This window comes from Sesamum indicum, linkage group LG1 (assembly GCF_026168435.1).
Source record: "Sesamum indicum cultivar Baizhima isolate 11 linkage group LG1, ASM2616843v1, whole genome shotgun sequence".
NCBI classification, from domain to species: domain Eukaryota; kingdom Viridiplantae; phylum Streptophyta; class Magnoliopsida; order Lamiales; family Pedaliaceae; genus Sesamum; species Sesamum indicum.
Window position 1 is genome coordinate 23,123,511 of NC_142657.1, and position 21,377 is coordinate 23,144,887.

The following is a 21,377-nucleotide window of genomic DNA, read 5'->3' on the forward strand; positions in this document are numbered from 1 at the left end:
ACCAACAATGAAATTATTTGTAAAATAAGGATTTGACTAACATTATAGAAGAACAAAACAACTTCCAGACCTAACATGATTAACAAATGATATTTTAACATTTATTTGATACCACCAAGGATAACATTTGATGGATGAAGCTGGATGATTGCACATTTACTAACCAGTGACAGGGTGACTTAAGTCCAATTAATCAAACAACTTATTGGGCGAGATTGGAGTGCTAATTTAATCAGTCCTCCAAAATAAACATGACTTTGAGGTAAATTGAATCATTATTAAAATCACAAAGGTAAATTGTATTTTATTTTTTTGCATTAAATAGGGAATGAATTTGTATTTAATACCTTATTTCTTTTTGACATGGGGCTATTGCCCAATTTCGGCATTTTGCGGGAGGTTAATACTCCCTTATCCTGCAGGCTCCCGCACACAGTCACTCCACCCTCCCAAAGTCAGTCATGCACTGAGTCCGTGACAGAAAATGCGGGCAATCGGGCCACCCCTGATATTGCTAACGCCACTCCTTCACCTCCGCATTTTCGCTTCTCCCACACTTTCACCACCTTCGCCTCCACCACTCTTCAAACTTCTACGCTTCCACTATTCAATCGCCAAAATCACGTCAATGGCCGGTACCACCACCGCCGCTGCCTCCGCCTCTGACGGGAAACACGTCTCAAGCGATTGGTTCTCCGTGCCGGAGCTCCGACTCCGAGACCATCGCTTCACCGTACCACTCGATTACTCTCTCGATGATTCTACTTCCCCGAAGATATCCGTCTTCGTTCGCGAATTGGTTGCTGGTAATAAGTAATTTAACTTGAGATATTAGCTTTTCGAGTTGAATCTATGCTGCTGCGATAAGTCGTTTTGATTTAGATTTGTTGTTTCCGCATGTTCTTTCATTTTTGATTTTATTTATCCGCCTGGAGTTTGCAGTGCAAGTTTGAAGGCCGAGGTCCTAAATAGCTATCCCCAAACTGGTACTAGATAAGCGTACTGTGCTTTAGCAGGAAGACGTTATAGAGCATTGGCTTCTTTTCTATTTGAACGTTTTGATTGACTGAAACCTTAGTGAGAATTATACCAAGCTGAATTTGGACCTTGCACTTAAACTGTGGATAGCTCAATGAAAATAAAAATCGTTCTAGACTAAATATCAGAATATTCCCGCAAAATAGGTATTGAAGAAGAAAATATATGTCCTTATTGTAATGAATGAAATTGATGTTTGAACATCATAACCAAAAGAGATATTTATTAATTTTTAATCTTTTTCATTTCTTTTGTCCAGTCACTCAACTATGTCAAATATTGCGTGTATGATTTATCTAAAAGGAAAATGTTATGGAGTTTAATCTTCAATTGTTTTTTTTTTCCTTTCTCTCATTATAGTCTAGATCTGAAAAGAGTCTTACTTGGTTATCTAGAAAGGCTTTAGTGATAAATGTGTTAGACAAAATTGGACAAACTGCTGGTGTTCTATTCTTTCTTTCTTGGCTTACTTTTGGAATTTGTATCTTTCCTATCTTTCTATTTTGGTTGCTACTGGTACTCTGGCCTCAATATTATGTTTGGATGTCATCCTTAAACCTTCAAGAGTTGTGCATTCCTTCATTTGCTTTCTATATGTATAAACTTTTGGGTCGCTCACTAATATGGGGCTAATCTTATGATAGGCCTGAATAGGGGTGCATGCAGTGCGAGTTGGGTCAATTTTGATAAATTTATTGCCCAATCCCATGTTTGCGATTTTTAAATAGCTAAGCCTAAGCCCAACCCAACAATAATCAAAACTGCACTTTGTGGTCTAATTGGGTCGGTTCGGTTTTTGCAGTTTTAGTACAGAGTCAATCGCATATATAGACAATCAAATAAATTCAAAGTTCAACTATTTTAATGATATAAAACTTTTAATCTCAAAATATATATTCTAAAGTCACAAATAAAAAGTTTACATACCACCTAAATTAATAACGGAGTCTCTCTCAAGTTTCAAGAAACATTCTACAATATAACATATATAAGTACCGACTATTTACTAGTTTACGAGCTTCCTATGTACTATTACTTTATGAGTTGCAACCTACAAAATAAAAGATAAGTATTACCAAAAGTTCATGTTTTAACTAATTATAAAAAAGTAAAGAATATAACCATTTTTGTGCAATCTCAGTGATAAAATGTTATTAATATACAATATATATTAACATAGATATTAAATTAATTTTCCACAAAGGAAATGGAGAAAACATTTCACTCAGTTTACATATTTTTATTAATTGATTATTTGTAAAATTTAAAGTGCTAAATAACATGTCTATACTAAGTTAATTTAATTCATTGGAACATAATTAGTATAAATGTAAAGATATGAGATATCATTTACTTTCTGTAAAATGTAAACACTTATATATGGTTATATATATTAAAGAAGAATTCAAACAAATATAAAAAACTGACCTAATTGTATTGTTATGAATAAGATTGTGAAAAATTCCTTATTTCGAATTAAATTATATAAGAAACTCATCATAATAATATTTAAAAATTAAAAGGATATTGTTTATAATAAAATGAGATATTATTATTAAACCACATTATAACAATACAATGATATAATCTATTTTAAGTTCTTGCATTTATTAATTGTATAAAAATCATAGAAGATTATCAATAACCAATAATTAATTGACCAATTGATTTCATTTGCATATGTACACATATTTATGATAAACTACAAATAATAATATCGTAATTGCTATATTGTCATGTATATTAATTTGTGTATTATCAAAACCTTGGTACAAATTTCTAAAGAATCCTAGTATATTACTATTATATTATAATTGTGGTAGAGCGACGTCTATGTTGTCCATGTATGTATAAAACCAAACTCGATTGCTAAATTGCATTTTTTCTTTTTTTCTTTTTTTTTTTAACTAGTCCAAGATCAACCCATCCCACCCTTAGCCCGCTAATTGCAGTGCGGTTTGGGTTGGGCCAGTCAATTGGGGCGGGCCGGCGGTTTTGTTGAACACCCCTAGGTCTGAGAACATTATATGACATACGGTCTATCTGTGAATTCTAATATTGCATATTCATGAATTTTTGGAACTTTTGACTTTCTGAAGACCTGTATTCCTACCTTATATTCTGTGCTATGTGCATTGGCTTCAATCCTAGTAAAGGTAATTGCTCATTTACAACTGCAGGAGAGTATGAACCAGCAGATATAGAAAGTACTTGTTGCAATTACAGTTAATGATGTATTATGTCTAGAATTCATGTTTTTGTTGCACACTCTCTTAGTCTCTTCTTCTGAACAATTCTGTTTTCTTTTGATGTCTCATATCAGTACTGATGGACACCGTACTTTGCAGTGGGGAAGGAAGAACTACACCTCCCATTTTTACTCTACTTGCAGGGTGGACCAGGTTTTGAGTGCCAGCGACCAACTGAAGCCAGTGGATGGATAAGTAAAGCATGTGAAGAATACCGTGTTATTCTAATGGACCAGGCATGTTATTTTGAAGCACCTTTTGGGTTCCACGTGTGTGTGCTCGTTATATCCTAGCTATCCTTCTACTGAAATGTTACAGCACAGCGTGGAACAGGTTTATCAACACCTTTATCACCATCTTCAATGTCTCAATTTAAATCTGCCATGGAGTTGGCCGACTACTTGAAACATTTCCGAGCTGACAACATAGTGAAGGATGCCGAATTCATACGCAAAAGGCTTGTTCCAGATTCCAGCCCCTGGACTGTGTTGGGACAGGTGAAACTCTAAAGTGGTTTGTTAATTTGTCACCTTTGCATCTAAAAGTTGAACGAAAAGAAAAACGTGCCTCTTCCGCTCTTTAAACTAATTTTCACTGGATGCACACACCACAGGATGCTAAGATATGCTTTAGTGATGTGAATTGTGTTTATGATTGATTGCATTATGGAGGTTATTCTTGTCTCCCTGCAGAGTTATGGGGGTTTTTGTGCAGTGACTTACCTGAGTTTTGCTCCACAAGGACTGAAACAAGTCCTTTTGACTGGTGGAATCCCTCCAATTGGAAGTGGATGCACCGCAGATGCTGTTTACCGAGCTTGCTTTGAGCAGGTAATGCATCAGAATGGCAAGTACTACAGGAGGTTTCCTAAAGATGTTGAATTAGTCCATGAAGTGGTAAAATATTTAGCCGAGTCTGAAGGAGGTGGGGTAAGGAAACTTTACAGTCATTTTCTCCAATCTTTGAAACTTTGATTTGATGATACACCTCCAATTTTCCGTCTTCCTCATTCTCCCCTTTCCTTTATGTTTCTGTTTGGGAACTCATGCTCAAAGGTAGCTCTTCCATCTGGTGGCATCTTAACACCACGAGGCCTACAGCTTCTAGGTTTGTCAGGTTTAGGATCTAGTACTGGTTTCGAACGTTTGCACTATATGTAAGTCTGCCCCCAACATCTCTTTCGTTTGTAGAGTATATTGGATGTCTGATATGCTCTCGTGTTTTGTTAATTGCTTCCTTTCTGTTGCTGATAGGTTTGAGAGGGTTTGGGATCCTATATTAGTTCCAGGGGCACCAAAGAGAATTAGCTACTTCTTTCTGAATGCAGTAAGTTCCGAAAAGTATCTAAAAACTTCTGCCAGTATGCGTTCACAAGTGTGCTGGTGATATTGATTCCGGAAATGATTTAGGTAATCAGCAGCTAGGCACTGCAAGTTAGTAACAAATTTGTACATATTGCAGTATGAGAGATGGTTGGCTTATGACACTAATCCACTTTATGCTCTCATGCATGAGTCCATATACTGTCAGGTAAAGTTGTTGCTTCTTGGCAATGTCTGACAAACATTCACCATCATGTTCTTATCTATGTTCCTCAGAAAATTTCCTGTGCAAAATATGTACTTGCGGAAGAAAGTATGTTTATGCACTTTTCATGTAAGCAGTCTCTATTGCTCTTTTCGTTTTATCATCTAATTCGTTTTTAAGTGGATTTAAGGGTGCTTCTTCAAGTTGGTCTGCTCACAGAATAAGAGCTGAAAATGAGAGTCAGTTTGATGCAATAAAGGCCGTCAAAGAAGGACATCCTGTGCTGTTCACTGGCGAGGTACTAAAGAGAGGCACTAGTTTCACTAAGCAGTAGGCACCAGTGAAAAGGTTTAAACATGAAAAAGCAGCCCATAAGCCTCGCTTTTAAGGGAGTGTTGCCTTTAAAGCATTTTCATTGACAGCATATGGAATGAGTTAAAACTTGCGTTAAAACAGCAATTAACCTGTTACCTCGGTTGTGGCTTATCATTTTCTTCAATTTTATCAAGTTCAATGAATTTTTTAGTTTGTGTTTTGCCATTATTCAATATGCATTCCTGAAGCCTGCATTTGTTCCTGCAGATGATATTTCCATGGCTATTTGATGAAATTCAAGCCTTGAGGCCTTTCAAAGATGCAGCTCATCTATTGGCGGAGAAAATGGATTGGCCTCCTTTGTATGATGTTGCCGCATTGAATGATAATAAGGTCAATTGCAGCTGATCCTTCCCTGCTTTACTGTCCATGTATTCTCAATGAATTCCATATTGCTGCATCATCTGGATAATTTCATAAATCTACTCATCAAAATGGCTGTCATTTTGACGAAATTAATTATTGCTCAAGATGCCATGTTGGCTCATTACTTACCGTAACCAGTGTTTGTTTCATGCAGGTTCCAGTTGCTGCTGCTGTCTATTATGAAGACATGTATGTTAACTTTAAGCTGGTCATGGAAACAGCTACTCAAATTGCAGGAATCCGACTATGGGTTACCAATGAATATATGCATTCTGGCCTGAGAGACGGAGGCGGTCAGGTTTTGGATCATTTGCTGGGAATGCTTAACGGGAAGAAGCCTCTGTTTTGACGCACAGAGACGTACCTACATTTACCCTGTTTGGCTGAGTGCAGCTTAAGCGGAAGAATTGTTGCAATAATTAATGGTTTCAATCAAAATTAAACGAAGATGTTTGATCAATCTGTGCATTTTTATTTTTATACAATTTCACAAAAGCATGAATAGGTAATAAACTATTTAGAGTGGCGTGACATTCTTGTAATCAAACCAGAAAGGGTCATTATAAGCTTTCGTGTGTTGAATTTTGACTCTTAAAAATTTTCCCCAAGAAAATCCGACGGCACAATGTTATGTGACTGACTTCAGGGGAAGTTTCAGTGATTGCTGCTAGCTAAGAAATAAATAAAAAATATCGGTGTAAATTAATCTACAAACTATGTATAGAACAAGTATTTTAGTTGGACTACTGACTATAGATAATGGTAATGATGTAAAAATAGATATGTTAATTATTTCCGGAATCAAAATGTGCATTTTGAAGCCGGGGAAGCATATTCTAAGCTGAAATCTTTCACAAAAAGGGGGGCCGTAAAAAAGAGGAAAAGGATTTTACAAGAATTGAGTGCGTTTTTCTTGCTTTGATACGCGACTTAGTCTGTGCGGTTCCCATTAGGTAGAGGTCTATGGGAAAGGAGAAAGCTGCTTCCACTCTCCATTTTCACATTCTTCTTCACTCGCTCTCGACCCTCTTCTTCCACCCAGTTAGGGTTTTATAGAATCTCGTTTTTCCTGGTAGTAGGATGCTTGAATACAAATTGCCTCATACTAGTTTCTTCTACGATACTAACTCACATTTTCTTCCCCTGCCGTTTGTGTTTCAGATTGAGGGAAAATGCAGGGAATAACGTCGTGTTCCAAGTTTGGACGGTCTTTGCAGAGTATAATACGAGGGTTTTCTACATTGACATCGAAGAGTGGCAGTGATGAGAAGCTCGTAGCTTCAGTTCTGTTTGAGAGGCTTCCCGTTGTCATTCCAAAAATCGACCCTGTTGTCTATGCTTTTCAAGAGTTCTCGTAAGCATTTTTACGTGTTTTCTTTTACACTCCTTCTCGTTTCACCTCCTGTTCTTATTGAAATTACATGTATTGGGGAAGAAAATCTAGCTTCAATGGCGTATTTTTTTATGTTTCACTGTTAATTAATGAGTCTGTTATACAGAACAATATGTGGAAAGACAATAAATAATGTTTTCGGTTGGCGATACATTGAGCTTTTTAGTTTGTGAATTGTGATTACTTACCGCATGAAGAATAAAGGATTTGATCCCTTTCTAGTTTGTTAGAGTTGGATATACTGGATTACGAGATGTTTTGTTTTCTCAAAGAATGAGTGTCGGTATGCAATATGCATTGACCCAATTCATTTTTCCTAGTTTATTTCCTGACAGAATAAAATGAATCGCACAATGCAATTTACGAATTGAGAAAACTTAATATGATTTTTCTAGTGGTAACTGATGCTCTTGAAGTTGCTCCATGATCAATTTATGATGGCTTAGTACTGGGATGTATCTTTAGGTTCTGATGGAGACAACAATATTTTGTTGTCTCTACATATTTTGTTATACTAGTAAAATACACACGCAATAATTTTAATTTTTTGATATCGATTTATTTTTTCTTTCACCACCTTAGTAATGTGACATAAGTAACATGTTCTAATGATAAAACTATTGATACTAAAACTTGATTATAAAATGAATGCTAACTCAATATTTATACATTTATCTTTTCAAAAGAACGGTCGAGATTAATCTTCATATTGCTATGAGAACCTTTCAAATACTCTTTTAAAAATATTTAAAATACTATAAAAGTTTCTATATTTACACATAACTTTTTTTTTTGTCTAAAGACTTGTATTCATAAACTTTTGTAGTTATATAAAATATTCTAAGTTTTGTGTAGGTATATTCTACCTTTTATTAAACTCGCTCTATTTTAAAAAAATTACATTGATATCTAATATATTTTTCATAAAAAAATATTATTAAGAATTATAATACTTAAAAGAAGTTTTCAAATTTTGTTTTGCCCCACAAATCAATATAATAATAATGTTGCAATTAGTATTACAATAATTACTTTAAGCTATTTTAAAATTTAAATTGTAATATTAATTTTAAAAATATCCTCCATGTCTTTAGCATATCCAAATAAATCTCATCTAGAAAATATTAATACTTTTTTCTATAGAATTTTATTTAAAAATATATTTTATTTATTTTAATTTTAGTTTAATAATCCATTGCTCAACCAACCTTGTTTTGAAATGATTTTGAGCATGAAAATGACTCTTCTTTAAATTATACAAGTTAATTTACGTACATTACACCCTAATGAAAATGTTGGTAAAATATACAAACGTATTTTTTGTCGAATTAATTATTTAGAAGTTTTAAAATATTACAAAAAAGGATATACCATTAAATAGAGTTTGAATATTTTATACTTTCATTATTTTTTTATCTCATTTTTATTTTCAATAATAAATATAACATAAATAAACTTGTATACTCATACAATAGTGTATACAAATATATATATATATATATATATTTTAAAATATAGACAATATAAATAAAAATATTTAGATTTAGATTAGATGAATTTAGTAGTTTCAGATTGAATTTAGTGAATTTAATTAACTTTTTCAAAATCTTTGTTAAAGACTCTCTAAGTTTAACGTTTTCAATTAGTATATTTATTAACTCCATATATTATCAAAATTAAGCTAGATAATAACAATATTAATAAAATCAACATAATTAGAGGGATATTTATCAAGATTTTAATATTTTTATAAATAAATAAAATTTAATATCGAATCAGCTCCAAAAATATCCTATAAATATATAATTTTATAATTTTTTTTTTCAAATAAATTTAACCAAACATCCTCTTCAACTAATAGTCACACTTAATATGAAAATGAGTGCGTTTTTCTCCCTTTGGAAATGCGACTTAGTCTGGTTCCCATTAGGTAGAGGTCTATGGGAAAGGAGAAAGCTGCTTCCACTCTCCATTTTCACGTTCTTCTTTACTCGCTCTCCACCCTCTTCTCCCACCCAGTTAGGGTTTTATAGAATCTCGCTTTTGAACTCACATTTTCTTCCCCTGCCGTTTGTGTTTCAGATTGAGGGAAAATGCAGGGAATAACGTCGTGTTCCAAGTTTGGACGGTCTTTGCAGAGTATAATACGAGGGTTTTCTACATCGACAACGAAGAGTGGCAGTGATGAGAAGCTCGTAGCTTCAGTTCTGTTTGAGAGGCTTCCCGTTGTCATTCCAAAAATCGATCCTGTTGTCTATGCTTTTCAAGAGTTCTCGTAAGCATTTTTACCTGTTTTCTTTTACACTCCTTCTCGTTTCACCTCCCGTTCTTATTGAAATTAAATGTATTGGGGAAGAAAATCTAGCTTCAATGGCGTATTATTTTATGTTTCACTGTTAATTAATTAGTCTGTTATACAGAACAATATGTGGGAAAACAACAAATAATGTTTTCGGTTGGCGAAAAATTGAGCTTTTTAGTTTGTGAATTGCGATTACTTACCGCATGAAGAATAAAGGATTTGATCCCTTTCTAGTTTGTTAGAGTTGGATATACTGGATTACGAGATGTTTTGTTTCCTCAAAAAATGAGTGTCGGTATGCATTGACCCAATTCATTTTTCCTAGTTTATTTCCTGACAGAATAAAATGAATCGCACAATGCAATTTACGAATTGAGAAAACTTAATATGATCTTTCTAGTGGTAACTGATGCTCTTGAAGTTGCTCCATGATCAAATTTATGATGGCTTAGTACTGGGATGTATCTTTAGGTTCCGATGGAGACAACAATATCGACGGGAATACCCTGAGGCTTTCTTGAAAAAAGCTGATGCCAGGTATCCTTAACTCTTTTAATCTTGTTTGCCCTTTCTTTTGTTATCCTATTTCTTATGTGGTTCTCCAGTTGGTCTAGTTTTTACCAGTTTCATCCACAAATTCATCTTGGAACTGATAATGGCTATCCCTATTTGTGTTATGGATAAGTAATCATTCAAGCATTTTCAGGAAATCTACGTAAAATTTGACATACCGATGTTGTAACAGTTCTTTGCGTAATGGATACTCGCCTTTTGTGACCCATAATCTCATAGAGCCAACTGTTTGCTGGACTTTTGGTTGTGGGGGCATGCACTTCTGCTCTTTTTTGTTTGTTCTTTTTAATCTCCTGTTGGCTATTCTGTTTTGCTTCTACCTAAAAATTAATCTAGGTTTAAAATGTGCATATGACTGAATTTGTTCATTTTCTGGTTGGTCGAATAAACTGTGAGATTTTCTCTTTGTATTGACTGTGACCATGCAGGGGAAAAGGAGATTATCAAATTGACTTTACGCCAGCTCCACGGATCACTGAAGCAGACAAGAGCAATGATAAAAGGTATTTCTGTAGTATGTATTTTCCTTTCTGGATTCCAAGCCTGCCAATTTACAAGGCCTTTTTTTTTTTTAATTTGGTCTACATAAAAGTAAATTCTTTCTCAAATTATGAAGATGACGTACCTGCCTCTGCAATGTTTTTGTTTTTGGTAGTTGAGCTTGCAATATAAATCTGTGGTTGGCCCCCATTTTCTTCCTGATAAAATTTGGGATTCCTCTAGCCCATAAATGGCAAACCTTTTGAATGAAACCCCTGGTCAGTTCAGCAAAAGGATATGATTTTGCATCATGTTAGGGTTTTCTCTGTCTGACATTGTCTAGTTATAACATGTTCTTTACCATAGGAGAGAGACATGGAGATATGGTTTATGCACGATGATGGTTCATGCTGTCAGATGTTTTTGTAGTAACATAATCTGAATGTGATCAAATAGTCTGGTAATGAGATCAACACACTGTCTTATAGGTCATTGCAGAGAGCACTTGACCGCAGACTATATCTTCTCCTTTTTGGTGCTGCATATGGTTCTAAAGAACCTGTCTGGCACTTTCCTGAGAAGGTTTATGAGTCGGAACAGACATTGCGAAAGGTAATTCTGCTTTTAGTTTATTTTTTGGTTTGTTGAAACTTTCCCTTGGAACTATTTGACATCATAAAGTTAAGTGAAAAGACACAATTGGTGGCTTCCAAATATTTGCAGTGTGCAGAGTCTGCCTTAAAATCTGTGATTGGAGACCTTTCCCATACGTATTTTGTTGGAAATGCCCCAATGGGCCATATGATTGTGCGACCTTCCAATAATGACCAGGTCAATCCATCTCTTAAGGTAAGCATATTTTGTTTCTACCATCCACTTTTGTGCATTTCTTTATAGTTCTGTAAATTGGTTTCCAGGGCCTGAACATCATCATATTGGTCACACATTTTGCTTAATATTCTTGATTCTCATGTTTAGTATCTTATTTTCTTTGTTAGCGGTTCTTTTTTAAATCTCAAGTTATTGCGACAAACAAGTTTAACATCGGAAGGTGTGAAGATTATGTGTGGGTGACAAAGGATGAACTTTTGGAGTATTTTCCTGAGCAAGCTGAATACCTGGGCAAGATGATCATCAGCTGACTTTTTGTGCCTTCCCATTGTTTTTGGCTTTTTGATAATCTTCAGCTATTAGCTCAATGTATTTGCCCATATTTGGAGCTCTCCACAGTATTACTAGGAAATTTTTTGAAGCTGACTAGGTTTTTTGTTGGTCTGATGAGGTGCCCCAGTTTCAAGGTTCTGTGGTTGTTTGATTGAATGCAATAATTGTCTTGAGCACCTGCTGGTTACGATGCTCCTTCCGCACCACTTATCACAGAGAGATGCTTTCATTGCCCATTTTTCAGAGTACAGTTATTTGCCAAATTGTTTGTGTGAATTGCCTAGGTAAAGACTGATTGTTGTTTAGCGTTCGTGTTGAAGTAAAAATAGTTAAATGGAAATGGAAGGCCAAATTGTTTGTGTGAATTGCCAATTCCATGCTTTGTAAATAAAGCAAGGTGCAGTGGGGCATCCCTCCAAGTTCTCAAAGTACACACACACATCCACACGGGTCAGTGTGTGTTGTGCAGAAGCCGTTTGAATTTGATCATATATTAATTTCTCCAGCCTTTTCATCAACTGTATAAATACCCCTCAATTACTCCCCTTAATTCTCTTCCTCCGAATTTGTGGAGGTTGAGCCGCCTCCTTCTATGCATGGAAATGGAAGCCCAACATATCCCACTACTACCACCACCGCCGCCAGTTCCTGCGCCCACCGACCCACATTATCTATTTACACCATCAACCCCATCTCCTTTTCCAGGCCTCCAGCCCATTTTCCTGATCAATTGGATTTGCCCAGCCTCATTAATTCCGGCAATATTACAAGCTTGGGCGTGCTTGACCGTCAGCCAAATCCTGGAAAATTCTTCTGAAAATGCAGTTGTGGAAGAAGATTTAGGCGATAAGGGCAATAGGAGCAAAAGTAGAAAAGGAATATGTAGGAGCAGAAAATGGGGTAGTGTTCCTGGGTTAGCCTTCCAAACAAGGGTGTGGTGGTAACAACGCACGAGGGCATCCATAATCATCCCTCTCACAACCTCATGGAAGCCCTAACTCCACTTCTCCTACACATTCACTTCCTCACTACTCCTCCTCGATCCTCCTCTTCATCATCATCATGTTGCTATATAAGTACTAAATACAATTACACATGCACTACTACCTACCTACTCCATTAGTTTTGGAAGTACTATATATATGTAAATTGTGTTAATCATGCATCCAGTATTGTTATATTAATGTTGATAGAGTCGGAATGAAAAATCTGTCATTATAACGTTTAATTATATATAGATTGAGATCGTTTTAATGTAAAGCGGATTATATATGATCAATGTCTGTCGTAATTAAAAATTTACCGACTGTTTGATCCAAAATTTGGTGTTTAATTGACTGCATGCAGTACTACTTGTTATGGGAATCAATAGATTTTGGACTAAACTGATCATATATATCTTTTTCACGATATATATGAGATCAGATTTATCATTTATTTAGTTTTTCATTAAAATAATACAAGAATTAAAATTATACAAAAGACAACAGAGAATTTCGATTAATTAGATATCAAAGAATAATTGGAATTAGTGGATGTATATATTATATTTTCATATTGGTCATTTATTTGTCGAATATATATCTATACCACTATTAATTCTGGATGATTTCTATAATTACTAATTTCCATTCAAATTGAAATGATTTATTATAGAGGTGTGTGTGAAAGAATTTGAGTTTAGTGTGTATTAGATTGTCCCAGAGAACATATTCGTCACAAAGAAAAAATTGGCAAGTTGATAACGACAATGAGGTGGAGATTTCTGAAGCGAAAACTACCTAGTATACTGCATGGTGGAGTAGAGCTTATCGACAGGGTGCGTAACACCATTCGCGTCCTCTGTTACCCACGTCGATCACATTCATAAATGCACTTCTCATTACGCGGACACCTATCTCATCTCTTTTCTTGTTTAATTCAAATTCATTAAACTCTCCAAAACTATTATATTATATATATATAATATCCCAACTATAAATTAATAACTTATCTCATCCCTCAAACTGTTCAATCATTCAGTTGATCTTCTCTCTTTCGTTTCGTTCAAGGGCTACCGATCAAGAACTGAGATCATCGTCGTATTATCCTAATCACTGTGTGTTTATTACAATAATAATAATATACCAAAATGCAGGATTTGGCGGACAAGGCCAAGAATTTCGTGGCGGATAAGGTGGCTAACATGAAGAAGCCGGAGGCTTCCGTAACCGACGTCGATCTTAAAGATGTCGGCCGGGACAGTATCACCTATCTGGCGAAGCTCTCCGTCACCAATCCCTACAGCGTATCCATCCCCATCGGCGAGATCAAATACTCCCTCAAAAGTGCGGACAGGTAATTGAATTATTCTGAGCACTCATTTCTCATTTCGTATTAATGACATATACAAGCAATTATATTGAATGGAGAGTGATGATGAAAATTGATGTAGGGTGATCGCATCGGGTAACATTCCTGACCCTGGATCCTTGAAAGGGAACGACACGACGATGGTGGAGGTGGGGATGAAGGTTCCACATAATGTGCTGGTGAGCTTGATCAAGGACATTGGTGCCGACTGGGACATAGACTATGTACTGGAAATAGGGCTCGTCGTGGATCTCCCGGTTGTTGGAAACATTACGCTTCCTCTGTCTCACAAGGGCGAGATGAAGCTCCCTACTCTCAAACACTTGTTTTAATTATAGTCTTAGTCTTCCTGTAAACCTGCATAATAACAACAATAATAATACTATGTTGTTCGCTTTCTACGTGTATTTTCTCCACTTCTTTATAGCAAGATTTCGTATGTATATACATATATATTAAATGCAATATGATAATATATGGAAAGTTGAATCCGCCTCCAGTACATATATCCATCATCCACCATCCACCATCCACCATCCATCCTCCATCCTCCGTATATCATATATTGGCAATTAAATAAGTAGCTCTGTGTATTAAATGCTGCAGCTAAGCAGCCCACCCACCTTTCTTCTCCCCAAATTCAATTAGTTTTCCCTTTATTCAAATGGCCATTTCCACCACCTCCATCCTCCGCCTCTCCCGATGTCCACCACTACCGTCCCCACCAGGCCCTCTTCACTCTCACAAAACCTCAGTTCCATTGGCCTTGGTTACGCCATCGCCTTCGCCCTCGGCTTCCTCGTCTTCTTCTCCACAATTCTCCTCGCCTCTTACATCTGCTGCCGCTCGGTGGCTGATCGCCGCCGCCGCCGCCTGGCTCGGAACCAAAATCCCGATAACTCCAACGACAACAGCATATACCTGCCCAGAATAATCTTCGTTGCCGAGGACGAGGAAAGTGACGCGCAAAACGCCGTTGCGGGGCTCGATCAGGCCGTTATCAACTCGTACCCCAAGTTCGTTTTCACGAAAAGGAACGGGGACGGTGCAGGCGACAGCGTTTGCTCGATATGCTTGTGCGAGTACAGGGAATCGGAGATGTTGCGCATGTTGCCTGATTGTAGGCACTGTTTCCACGTCATGTGTGTGGACGCGTGGCTGAAGCTCAACGCGTCCTGCCCCGTTTGTCGGAACTCGCCGCTGCCCACGCCGCTGTCGACGCCGTTGCAGGAGGTGGTGCCTCTGTCTCAGTACTCCGATGGGCGGAGGAGACAATAAAGGAAGGGGTCAGTTCGTGATTTGCTAGTTGTTTAGGGGTGGGAGTGTTATTTCTACTTTAGGGATGAGGTGAAATGTAAATAGGTTTTTGGGGATAGTTGGCATTAATAGGTCTAGTTTTCGTTCATTTTGAAGCTTTTTCCTCCAGTTTTAGTTCTATGGGGATCAACGGATGAATTTGTAATATTTTATACATATAAAACACTTTTGAATTTGTCCAGTTCACTACAGTGCAGACCCGATCGTTGAGTTGAAGTCACTTCACACAGAAGCAACTGAATTTGACCATATTCACATCTCTAAGGTAACAACATGTGCATGCTTAAGATTTACTTGTAATAATCTTTACTTGGGATTACAACTTACACTTATTTTAAACTCACTACAAAATTTCCTAAAATAAGAACCCGATAAAGGTTGCTTAGTAAATCGTCCCAAGAGCATTCACGATGATACCTTCTGACTCTAATCTCAAGATTTGCAGTCTCACACCTTAGCATAGCAGAGATATATCATCAAAATCTCCAGCTTCAGTGTTATTGAGGGCAGATATGGCTAAGGTAAGTGTCTTAAAGAAGTTTGGGTCATGGAAGGGGATGCACAGATTGGTTATTTGTGTTGGTACTCTTGCTATTTTGGTCTGTATTGCCACCTTGTCCAAAGCCTACTCATTAAGGTCTTTTCTAGTTTCTGATACTTCGTGCAACTACAGAAACATAGTTGCTCCTCGTACAAACGAAAGAGAGATAAAAGAAACTGTTGGCATAGTCATCCACAGAATCCAACAACAACTTGATCAGATGAGAGATTCACCCCATGAATCGGTCCCCAAAACCAAACACGCTTCTTTTCTTGCAGACATTTTGGGACTTATTGAGACAGTCCAAGAATCTCTGTCAGGTACAGAGGAATCTCTTCAAGAAAACGGTCCCCTGAATCGTCTGTCGACATCTGACCACCATAAAGAAGAAGCTTCCGAGTATTTCTTGACAGAAGAAATCCGGAAATACATCAGAATCAAGCCTAACAGGCTCGGAAAACAGAACTTCATGGGGGCCAACGGCACGTTCACGAGCATTGGACATGCCTGTTTTTCCATGAGAAAAGAGCTGGAAGAGTACATGGAGTACGATGTAGGGGATATATGCAACGACGACTGGAAATTAGCCCAGAAGTTGATGGTTCACGGCTGCGATCCGTTGCCAAGAAGGAGATGTTTTGCAAAAGCTCCTCAGTTTTACACTAAGCCTCTGCCCATAAATGAGTCTTTATGGGCACTACCTGATGACAAAAACGTCCGTTGGAGCCAGTACAGATGCAAGAACTTCACTTGCCTTGTGGGAAATAGTACTGCAAAGGGGTTCTTCAAATGCTCAGATTGCTTCAATCTCATCAACCATGAGTCCCCGAGATGGATTAAACCAGTCTATCAAGATCCCAACTCGAATTTGACCTCAGATTTTCTGATAACTGAAGTTCTTGATCTGAAGCCTGGAGAGATCAGGATTGGGTTGGATTTCAGTGTTGGCACTGGAACTTTTGCTGCTAGAATGAGGGAACGCAATGTGACTGTAGTTTCTGCCACAGTCAATCTTGGGGCGCCATTTAGTGAAATGATTGCCCTTCGTGGGCTGATCCCACTGTACTTGACTGTAAATCAGCGGCTTCCGTTCTTTGACAACACACTGGATTTGATCCACACGACAAGGTTTCTGGATGGATGGATCGATCTGGTGCTGCTGGATTTCGTGTTGTATGACTGGGACAGAGTTCTGAGGCCTGGAGGGCTTCTGTGGATAGATAGCTTCTTCTGTCTGAAAGAGGATTTGGATGACTACTTAGCAGTGTTTAAGATGCTCAAGTACAGGAAACATAAGTGGATTATAGTTCCCAAGTGGGATAAAAACAACGATCGTGAGGTGTTCTTTTCTGCTGTGATGGAGAAGCCACCAAGGCCATTTTGATGATCATTCAACTAGTAATACAGATAAAGAAATCTGCAAAGCGTGTAAGTTCTTCTCATCTCATTTTGTGCTGACTTGAGCCGGAGTTCAGATTTGACTCCTGACAGGTGTTTTAGTTAGGGAAGTATAGGGTGTGTATTAGGAAATCTCTGCGCCGGCTGAGAAGAGCAGGATTTAAGTACAAGAACATCTACACTCTTTTGGGCTTCCAAAGGTGGTTTCATTTGATCTATTATTTCCAGATTGAAAAATTATTATTCAGACTATGTTTTTAACCAACCGAATCACATAACGAGTTGTCGTGTAATTGACCCATTTACCTCAACTGTATCCATCATGTGATACATGTCACACTGATGAAGTTGGAAATTGAGTTAATATTTGATGCAAAAGTATGTTTTGGTCTTGCCCTTTATTCCAACCAGAAATAACTAAAAGCACTTAGTTTCTCCACCAATTGTTGAATTTCAAGGACAAAACGAAGTTCATGTCGGAATTTGATATATGTCTTAGAAACATGCGAATCCACCCGTCCCACACTGCATGTGCATGCTTCCCCTTTTCAAAAAGCGCAGTTAGGCAGCTACTGTGATGGATCATCCCTTTTTCGTTGGCACAACCCCAATCTCTCTTACCATTACTTTTTCCAATTAAATCATCATCCCACACTTTGGATTATAAGTATGTTTTATTATGGTGTTTAAATCTATTAACATGTATGTATTGGTATTTAAGTTTTCATACTTTGATATGTCTTGATGATCAAATTCATTCACACAAATACCTTTGATTTATTTCTATCTTCTGTCATCAAATCCACACAATTTTGAGCAGATGACATATAAAAAATAAGGATAATGTCGCATACACTTCATAATTTATCATCTATTAATAAGTGTGTGTTGGATCATAGTGTATGTTTGAATTTATTTTTAAAGGTAATTTAAAATATTTTAAAATAAATAGTGTATGTTGTTGGAATCTGAGAAACAAAAGTCACTATTTATTATCAAATTATGTTTCTTTTATATATATTTTTATACTTAAATATGTATATATATAAATATTGTATGTTTAATAGTATTTTTAGGAGATAAAAATTATTATTCATTATTAAATTATATCTCTTATATAAGTGTGTGAATATATTGTACATAAAAAAATTAAAAAAAAAAAAACACAGATAAAAAATATAAAATTATAGATAAATATTGAATGTACTTATCTTATTTTAAAAATGAAGCCAAGAAAGGGTAAGTGAGTGTGTGAGTTAGGGGCATGTGGCCCACAAAGATGGGATTAGAGTCTGTCTCAAATCCTTCATACTCATCGACACGTGTACCGCAGTGGGCAACCCAGTGCCGCCTCACCGTCCACGTCCTTCCTCATCTCCACCGTCACCTGACCAGTACAAAAAACAATAATAAAAATAGAATGAATATGAATTTATATTTAAGAAAATAAATATTATTGTGGGTAAATAGAAATAAAGTCCAGTTTTCCAAATTCCAAACCGAACCGGAGCTGAGGTTCGGATGAGCCTTTCTTACATAAAACCCCCACTCACGCCTTCCTCCTTTTCCATTTTCTCTTTCCTTAGCTCTGAAGCTGTTTACTTTTATTTGAATTTCTTTTTACTTCATTCTGGCCTTTGAAATTGAATCGCCGATGGCGGAGCAAGAGGAGATTTCCGATCCTAGGACCGATTCCTTGGTGGACAGAATCTCCGAGAAGATTCACGGTGGCGACGATACCTCCTCTTCTTCCGACTCTGACTCTCAAGTCAAGGAGGCTGCGTCCCCGCCTGCCTCCGTGAAGGCAAAGATTTACCGTTTGTTCGGCCGTGAAAAGCCGGTTCACAAGGTCTTTGGTGGAGGCAAACGTAAGTATCACGCGCTCACTTGCACAAATACACTCTTATTCTATGTGGTGACCGTTTCTGTAGATTCAGTGCCTGTGCTATTTGAGGTTTGCTTCGTTTCTTTTGGCCGATGAATACTAGTATTATTTTCATATGTCAATGATGGATAGGCTACAGTGGTATTGAACAGAGTGCCATGTGGTTATCATAGTATTTCGTAAGCGCCTGTAGATAACAGTGCATCTATTAGAGATTTTTTTCCCTCTTTCTTATTTGGTGAATGAGTACGATTACATTTACTCGCCAATTTGATGCATTTGCTAAGCTGTTATATGATCGAAATGCTCTGCGGTTATAAGAGTATATAGTAAGCATATGTGGACACTTATATATTCACTTAGAATTTTTCTTTTTTGATGAAAGTGAGCACGATTATATGTGCCCGTGGTTTTGATGCATATGCTAGATGTTATGTGGGGAAAATGCTGGTAGTATGAGCAATCTGTCTTTTCTTGTCAATGCTTTGTTTCTCCGGTATGTCCTGCTAGGCCAGCTGGTTACTGAAGAATCTTTTGTTGCCTACTGGTGAAAAGGAAATGTTGAAAGCAAAATGCTGTATGAGAAGTTAGTGTATTAAATTAAACATTTTGCTTGCAACAGACTTGGTGTTTTTGCATAGATTAAAATCTTCAACCTGTTGTGTTCTCGAGTTTAATTGGCACAATGAACATTATGATCTATATTGAACACAAAATTTGACAATCACTTTTGGTGATTAATTTTTGTAGCTGCTGATATATTTTTGTGGAGGAACAAGAAAATATCTGCTACAGTGCTTGGCGGTGCAACTGCAGTTTGGGTTCTTTTTGAATTGCTGGAGTACCATTTGCTTACTCTGGTCTGCCATGTATCAATCCTTGCCCTTTCATTGTTGTTCTTGTGGTCTAATGCAACAACTTTCATTAACAAGTGAGCTTATCTGATAGTTTTCTTGTTCGCCTTTTTCTTTGGTATGTCGCATTCCAGCTATATGAACATCATCTCTTATCTGTTTGCAGGAGGCCTCCACATATTCCGGAAGTTCGCCTTCCTGAGGACCCATTTCTTGAGGTTGCTTCAGTCCTTCGGACTGAGATCAATCGTGGTTTCGCTGTGTTGAGAGAAATTGCATCCGGCAGGGATCTCAAGAAATTCCTTATGGTAAGCTTTTATGGGATGTGGAAAGTCTTACCTTTGAACAGCCTTAACTATTGGACAGTTTCTATTGTCCCTTTTTGTATCTTCTCAACTTTGCTAGTGAGTTAGCTTCCTAGAGTATTGGTTAATATGGGTACCATTTATTAAATACTTGAAGTAATGAGTTTGCTTTGGCTTGTGATCTGTAATTGTCTGTAACCTAGATCATGACTGGGCATTTGACATATTCCTTGCTGTATATTGATGCTGTCTTGCCCTCTCGACTTTCCAAGTTCTTTTTGTTCTGTCAACTATGTTCAATATGGTGTTCAAATTTAATTGTTTTCTTTTACATGATTCTGCTGGAGGATTGTGGACAAACAATCCCCGGCGGTTTGACCGATTGCTACTTGTTTCACATTTGACATTATGGATTAAAATCTGCATACCAGGTTGTTGTGGGGCTATGGGCTCTTTCAATTGTGGGCAGCTTCTGCAACTTCTTGACCCTGTTTTATATAGGTAATGTGTCCAACAGCCTTTGTACCAACAGAACACAGAATTATTTACTTCATTCTGACTTTTTCCCTTTTCCTTTCGGCAGTATTTATTCTGCTGCACACGGTACCTGTTTTGTATGAGAAGTATGATGATAAGATTGATGCATTTGCCGAGAAAGCGATGATTCAGATAAAAAAGCAGTATGCAGTCTTTGATGCTAAGGTCCTCAGCAAGATCCCAAGGGGACCACTGGGGAAGAAGAGGGATTAGAGATGATATGGTTACCACCCGCTGACATTACAGGATATGCTTATACTCCTACAATCAGCGTCTCTTTCTGGCTTCAGCTGTTAAATGTGGAAAAACATTGTGGTTTTTGATCAATTTATAATAGGTTATCGGAGTGTGTAATGTTTTGTTGGTAAGGAGTTTGTGTTTTGTCAGCCTCTGCTCATGCTTTTAGATCTTCTTTGAGCGTGATGTATATGGATTCTATGCTACAGTTATTTCAATTGTTTGTGGAACACATTCCTCCCTCCCTCTTTTTGGGGTGTCTTGCTGAATTTCTGGGTTGGTACAAAAAACAAAAGCATCCCTAGCGTGAACACACACATGTTCTGTTGACAGACTGAGAATTACAGTCGTACGCCTTCATGTTTTCTGTGAAGTCTGCCCTAGTGCTTGAGTGCTGGTTTTGTCGCAATGTCACCGTGGGAAGCTGTATACTCTCGCTTTAATAGCTAGATGCCGTTACCAGTGCAAGGCAGAAACCATCACA

General features: G+C 37.1%; 6 protein-coding genes across 7 annotated transcripts; all 6 read left to right on the forward strand.

The window, feature by feature from the left end:
* The first annotated feature begins 384 nt into the window (after positions 1–384).
* LOC105173066 (alpha/beta-Hydrolases superfamily protein) lies at positions 385–6,137 on the forward strand. The gene is made up of 10 exons (XM_011094716.3): positions 385–806; positions 3,387–3,523; positions 3,611–3,784; positions 3,980–4,216; positions 4,343–4,443; positions 4,541–4,613; positions 4,749–4,817; positions 5,005–5,112; positions 5,397–5,522; positions 5,710–6,137. The coding sequence occupies exons 1-10, from the start codon at positions 485–487 to the stop codon at positions 5,902–5,904; spliced, it is 1,542 nt and encodes a 513-aa protein (XP_011093018.1). The 5' UTR covers positions 385–484; the 3' UTR covers positions 5,905–6,137.
* A 2,736-nt stretch (positions 6,138–8,873) lies between these two features.
* DECOY (decoy) lies at positions 8,874–11,703 on the forward strand. 2 transcript variants are annotated; one of them, XM_088879736.1, is made up of 6 exons: positions 8,874–9,223; positions 9,722–9,787; positions 10,252–10,326; positions 10,792–10,915; positions 10,997–11,152; positions 11,302–11,703. In XM_088879736.1, exons 1-6 carry the CDS (start codon positions 9,042–9,044, stop codon positions 11,443–11,445), a joined length of 747 nt encoding a protein of 248 aa, XP_088735862.1. In that variant the 5' UTR covers positions 8,874–9,041; the 3' UTR covers positions 11,446–11,703. The 2 variants fall into 2 exon arrangements, with proteins under 2 accessions (XP_088735862.1, XP_011093029.1); XM_011094727.3 differs by having other exon boundaries at positions 8,877–9,223; positions 11,027–11,152.
* Positions 11,704–13,432: 1,729 nt separating this feature from the next.
* LOC105173096 (Late embryogenesis abundant protein) lies at positions 13,433–14,220 on the forward strand. The gene is made up of 2 exons (XM_011094748.3): positions 13,433–13,804; positions 13,902–14,220. Exons 1-2 carry the CDS (start codon positions 13,599–13,601, stop codon positions 14,149–14,151), a joined length of 456 nt encoding a protein of 151 aa, XP_011093050.1. The 5' UTR covers positions 13,433–13,598; the 3' UTR covers positions 14,152–14,220.
* A 136-nt stretch (positions 14,221–14,356) lies between these two features.
* Positions 14,357–15,322, forward strand: LOC148789543 (RING-H2 finger protein ATL67-like). Its single transcript, XM_088879745.1, has one exon. It carries the CDS (start codon positions 14,522–14,524, stop codon positions 15,095–15,097), a length of 576 nt encoding a protein of 191 aa, XP_088735871.1. The 5' UTR covers positions 14,357–14,521; the 3' UTR covers positions 15,098–15,322.
* A 138-nt stretch (positions 15,323–15,460) lies between these two features.
* Positions 15,461–17,322, forward strand: LOC105173085 (S-adenosyl-L-methionine-dependent methyltransferases superfamily protein). The gene has a single exon (XM_020693503.2). The coding sequence runs from the start codon at positions 15,649–15,651 to the stop codon at positions 17,059–17,061; it is 1,413 nt and encodes a 470-aa protein (XP_020549162.2). The 5' UTR covers positions 15,461–15,648; the 3' UTR covers positions 17,062–17,322.
* Positions 17,323–18,577: 1,255 nt separating this feature from the next.
* LOC105173106 (reticulon-like protein B4) lies at positions 18,578–21,125 on the forward strand. The gene is made up of 5 exons (XM_011094760.3): positions 18,578–18,943; positions 19,711–19,891; positions 19,981–20,122; positions 20,551–20,620; positions 20,703–21,125. Exons 1-5 carry the CDS (start codon positions 18,730–18,732, stop codon positions 20,867–20,869), a joined length of 774 nt encoding a protein of 257 aa, XP_011093062.1. The 5' UTR covers positions 18,578–18,729; the 3' UTR covers positions 20,870–21,125.
* Positions 21,126–21,377: the final 252 nt, after the last annotated feature.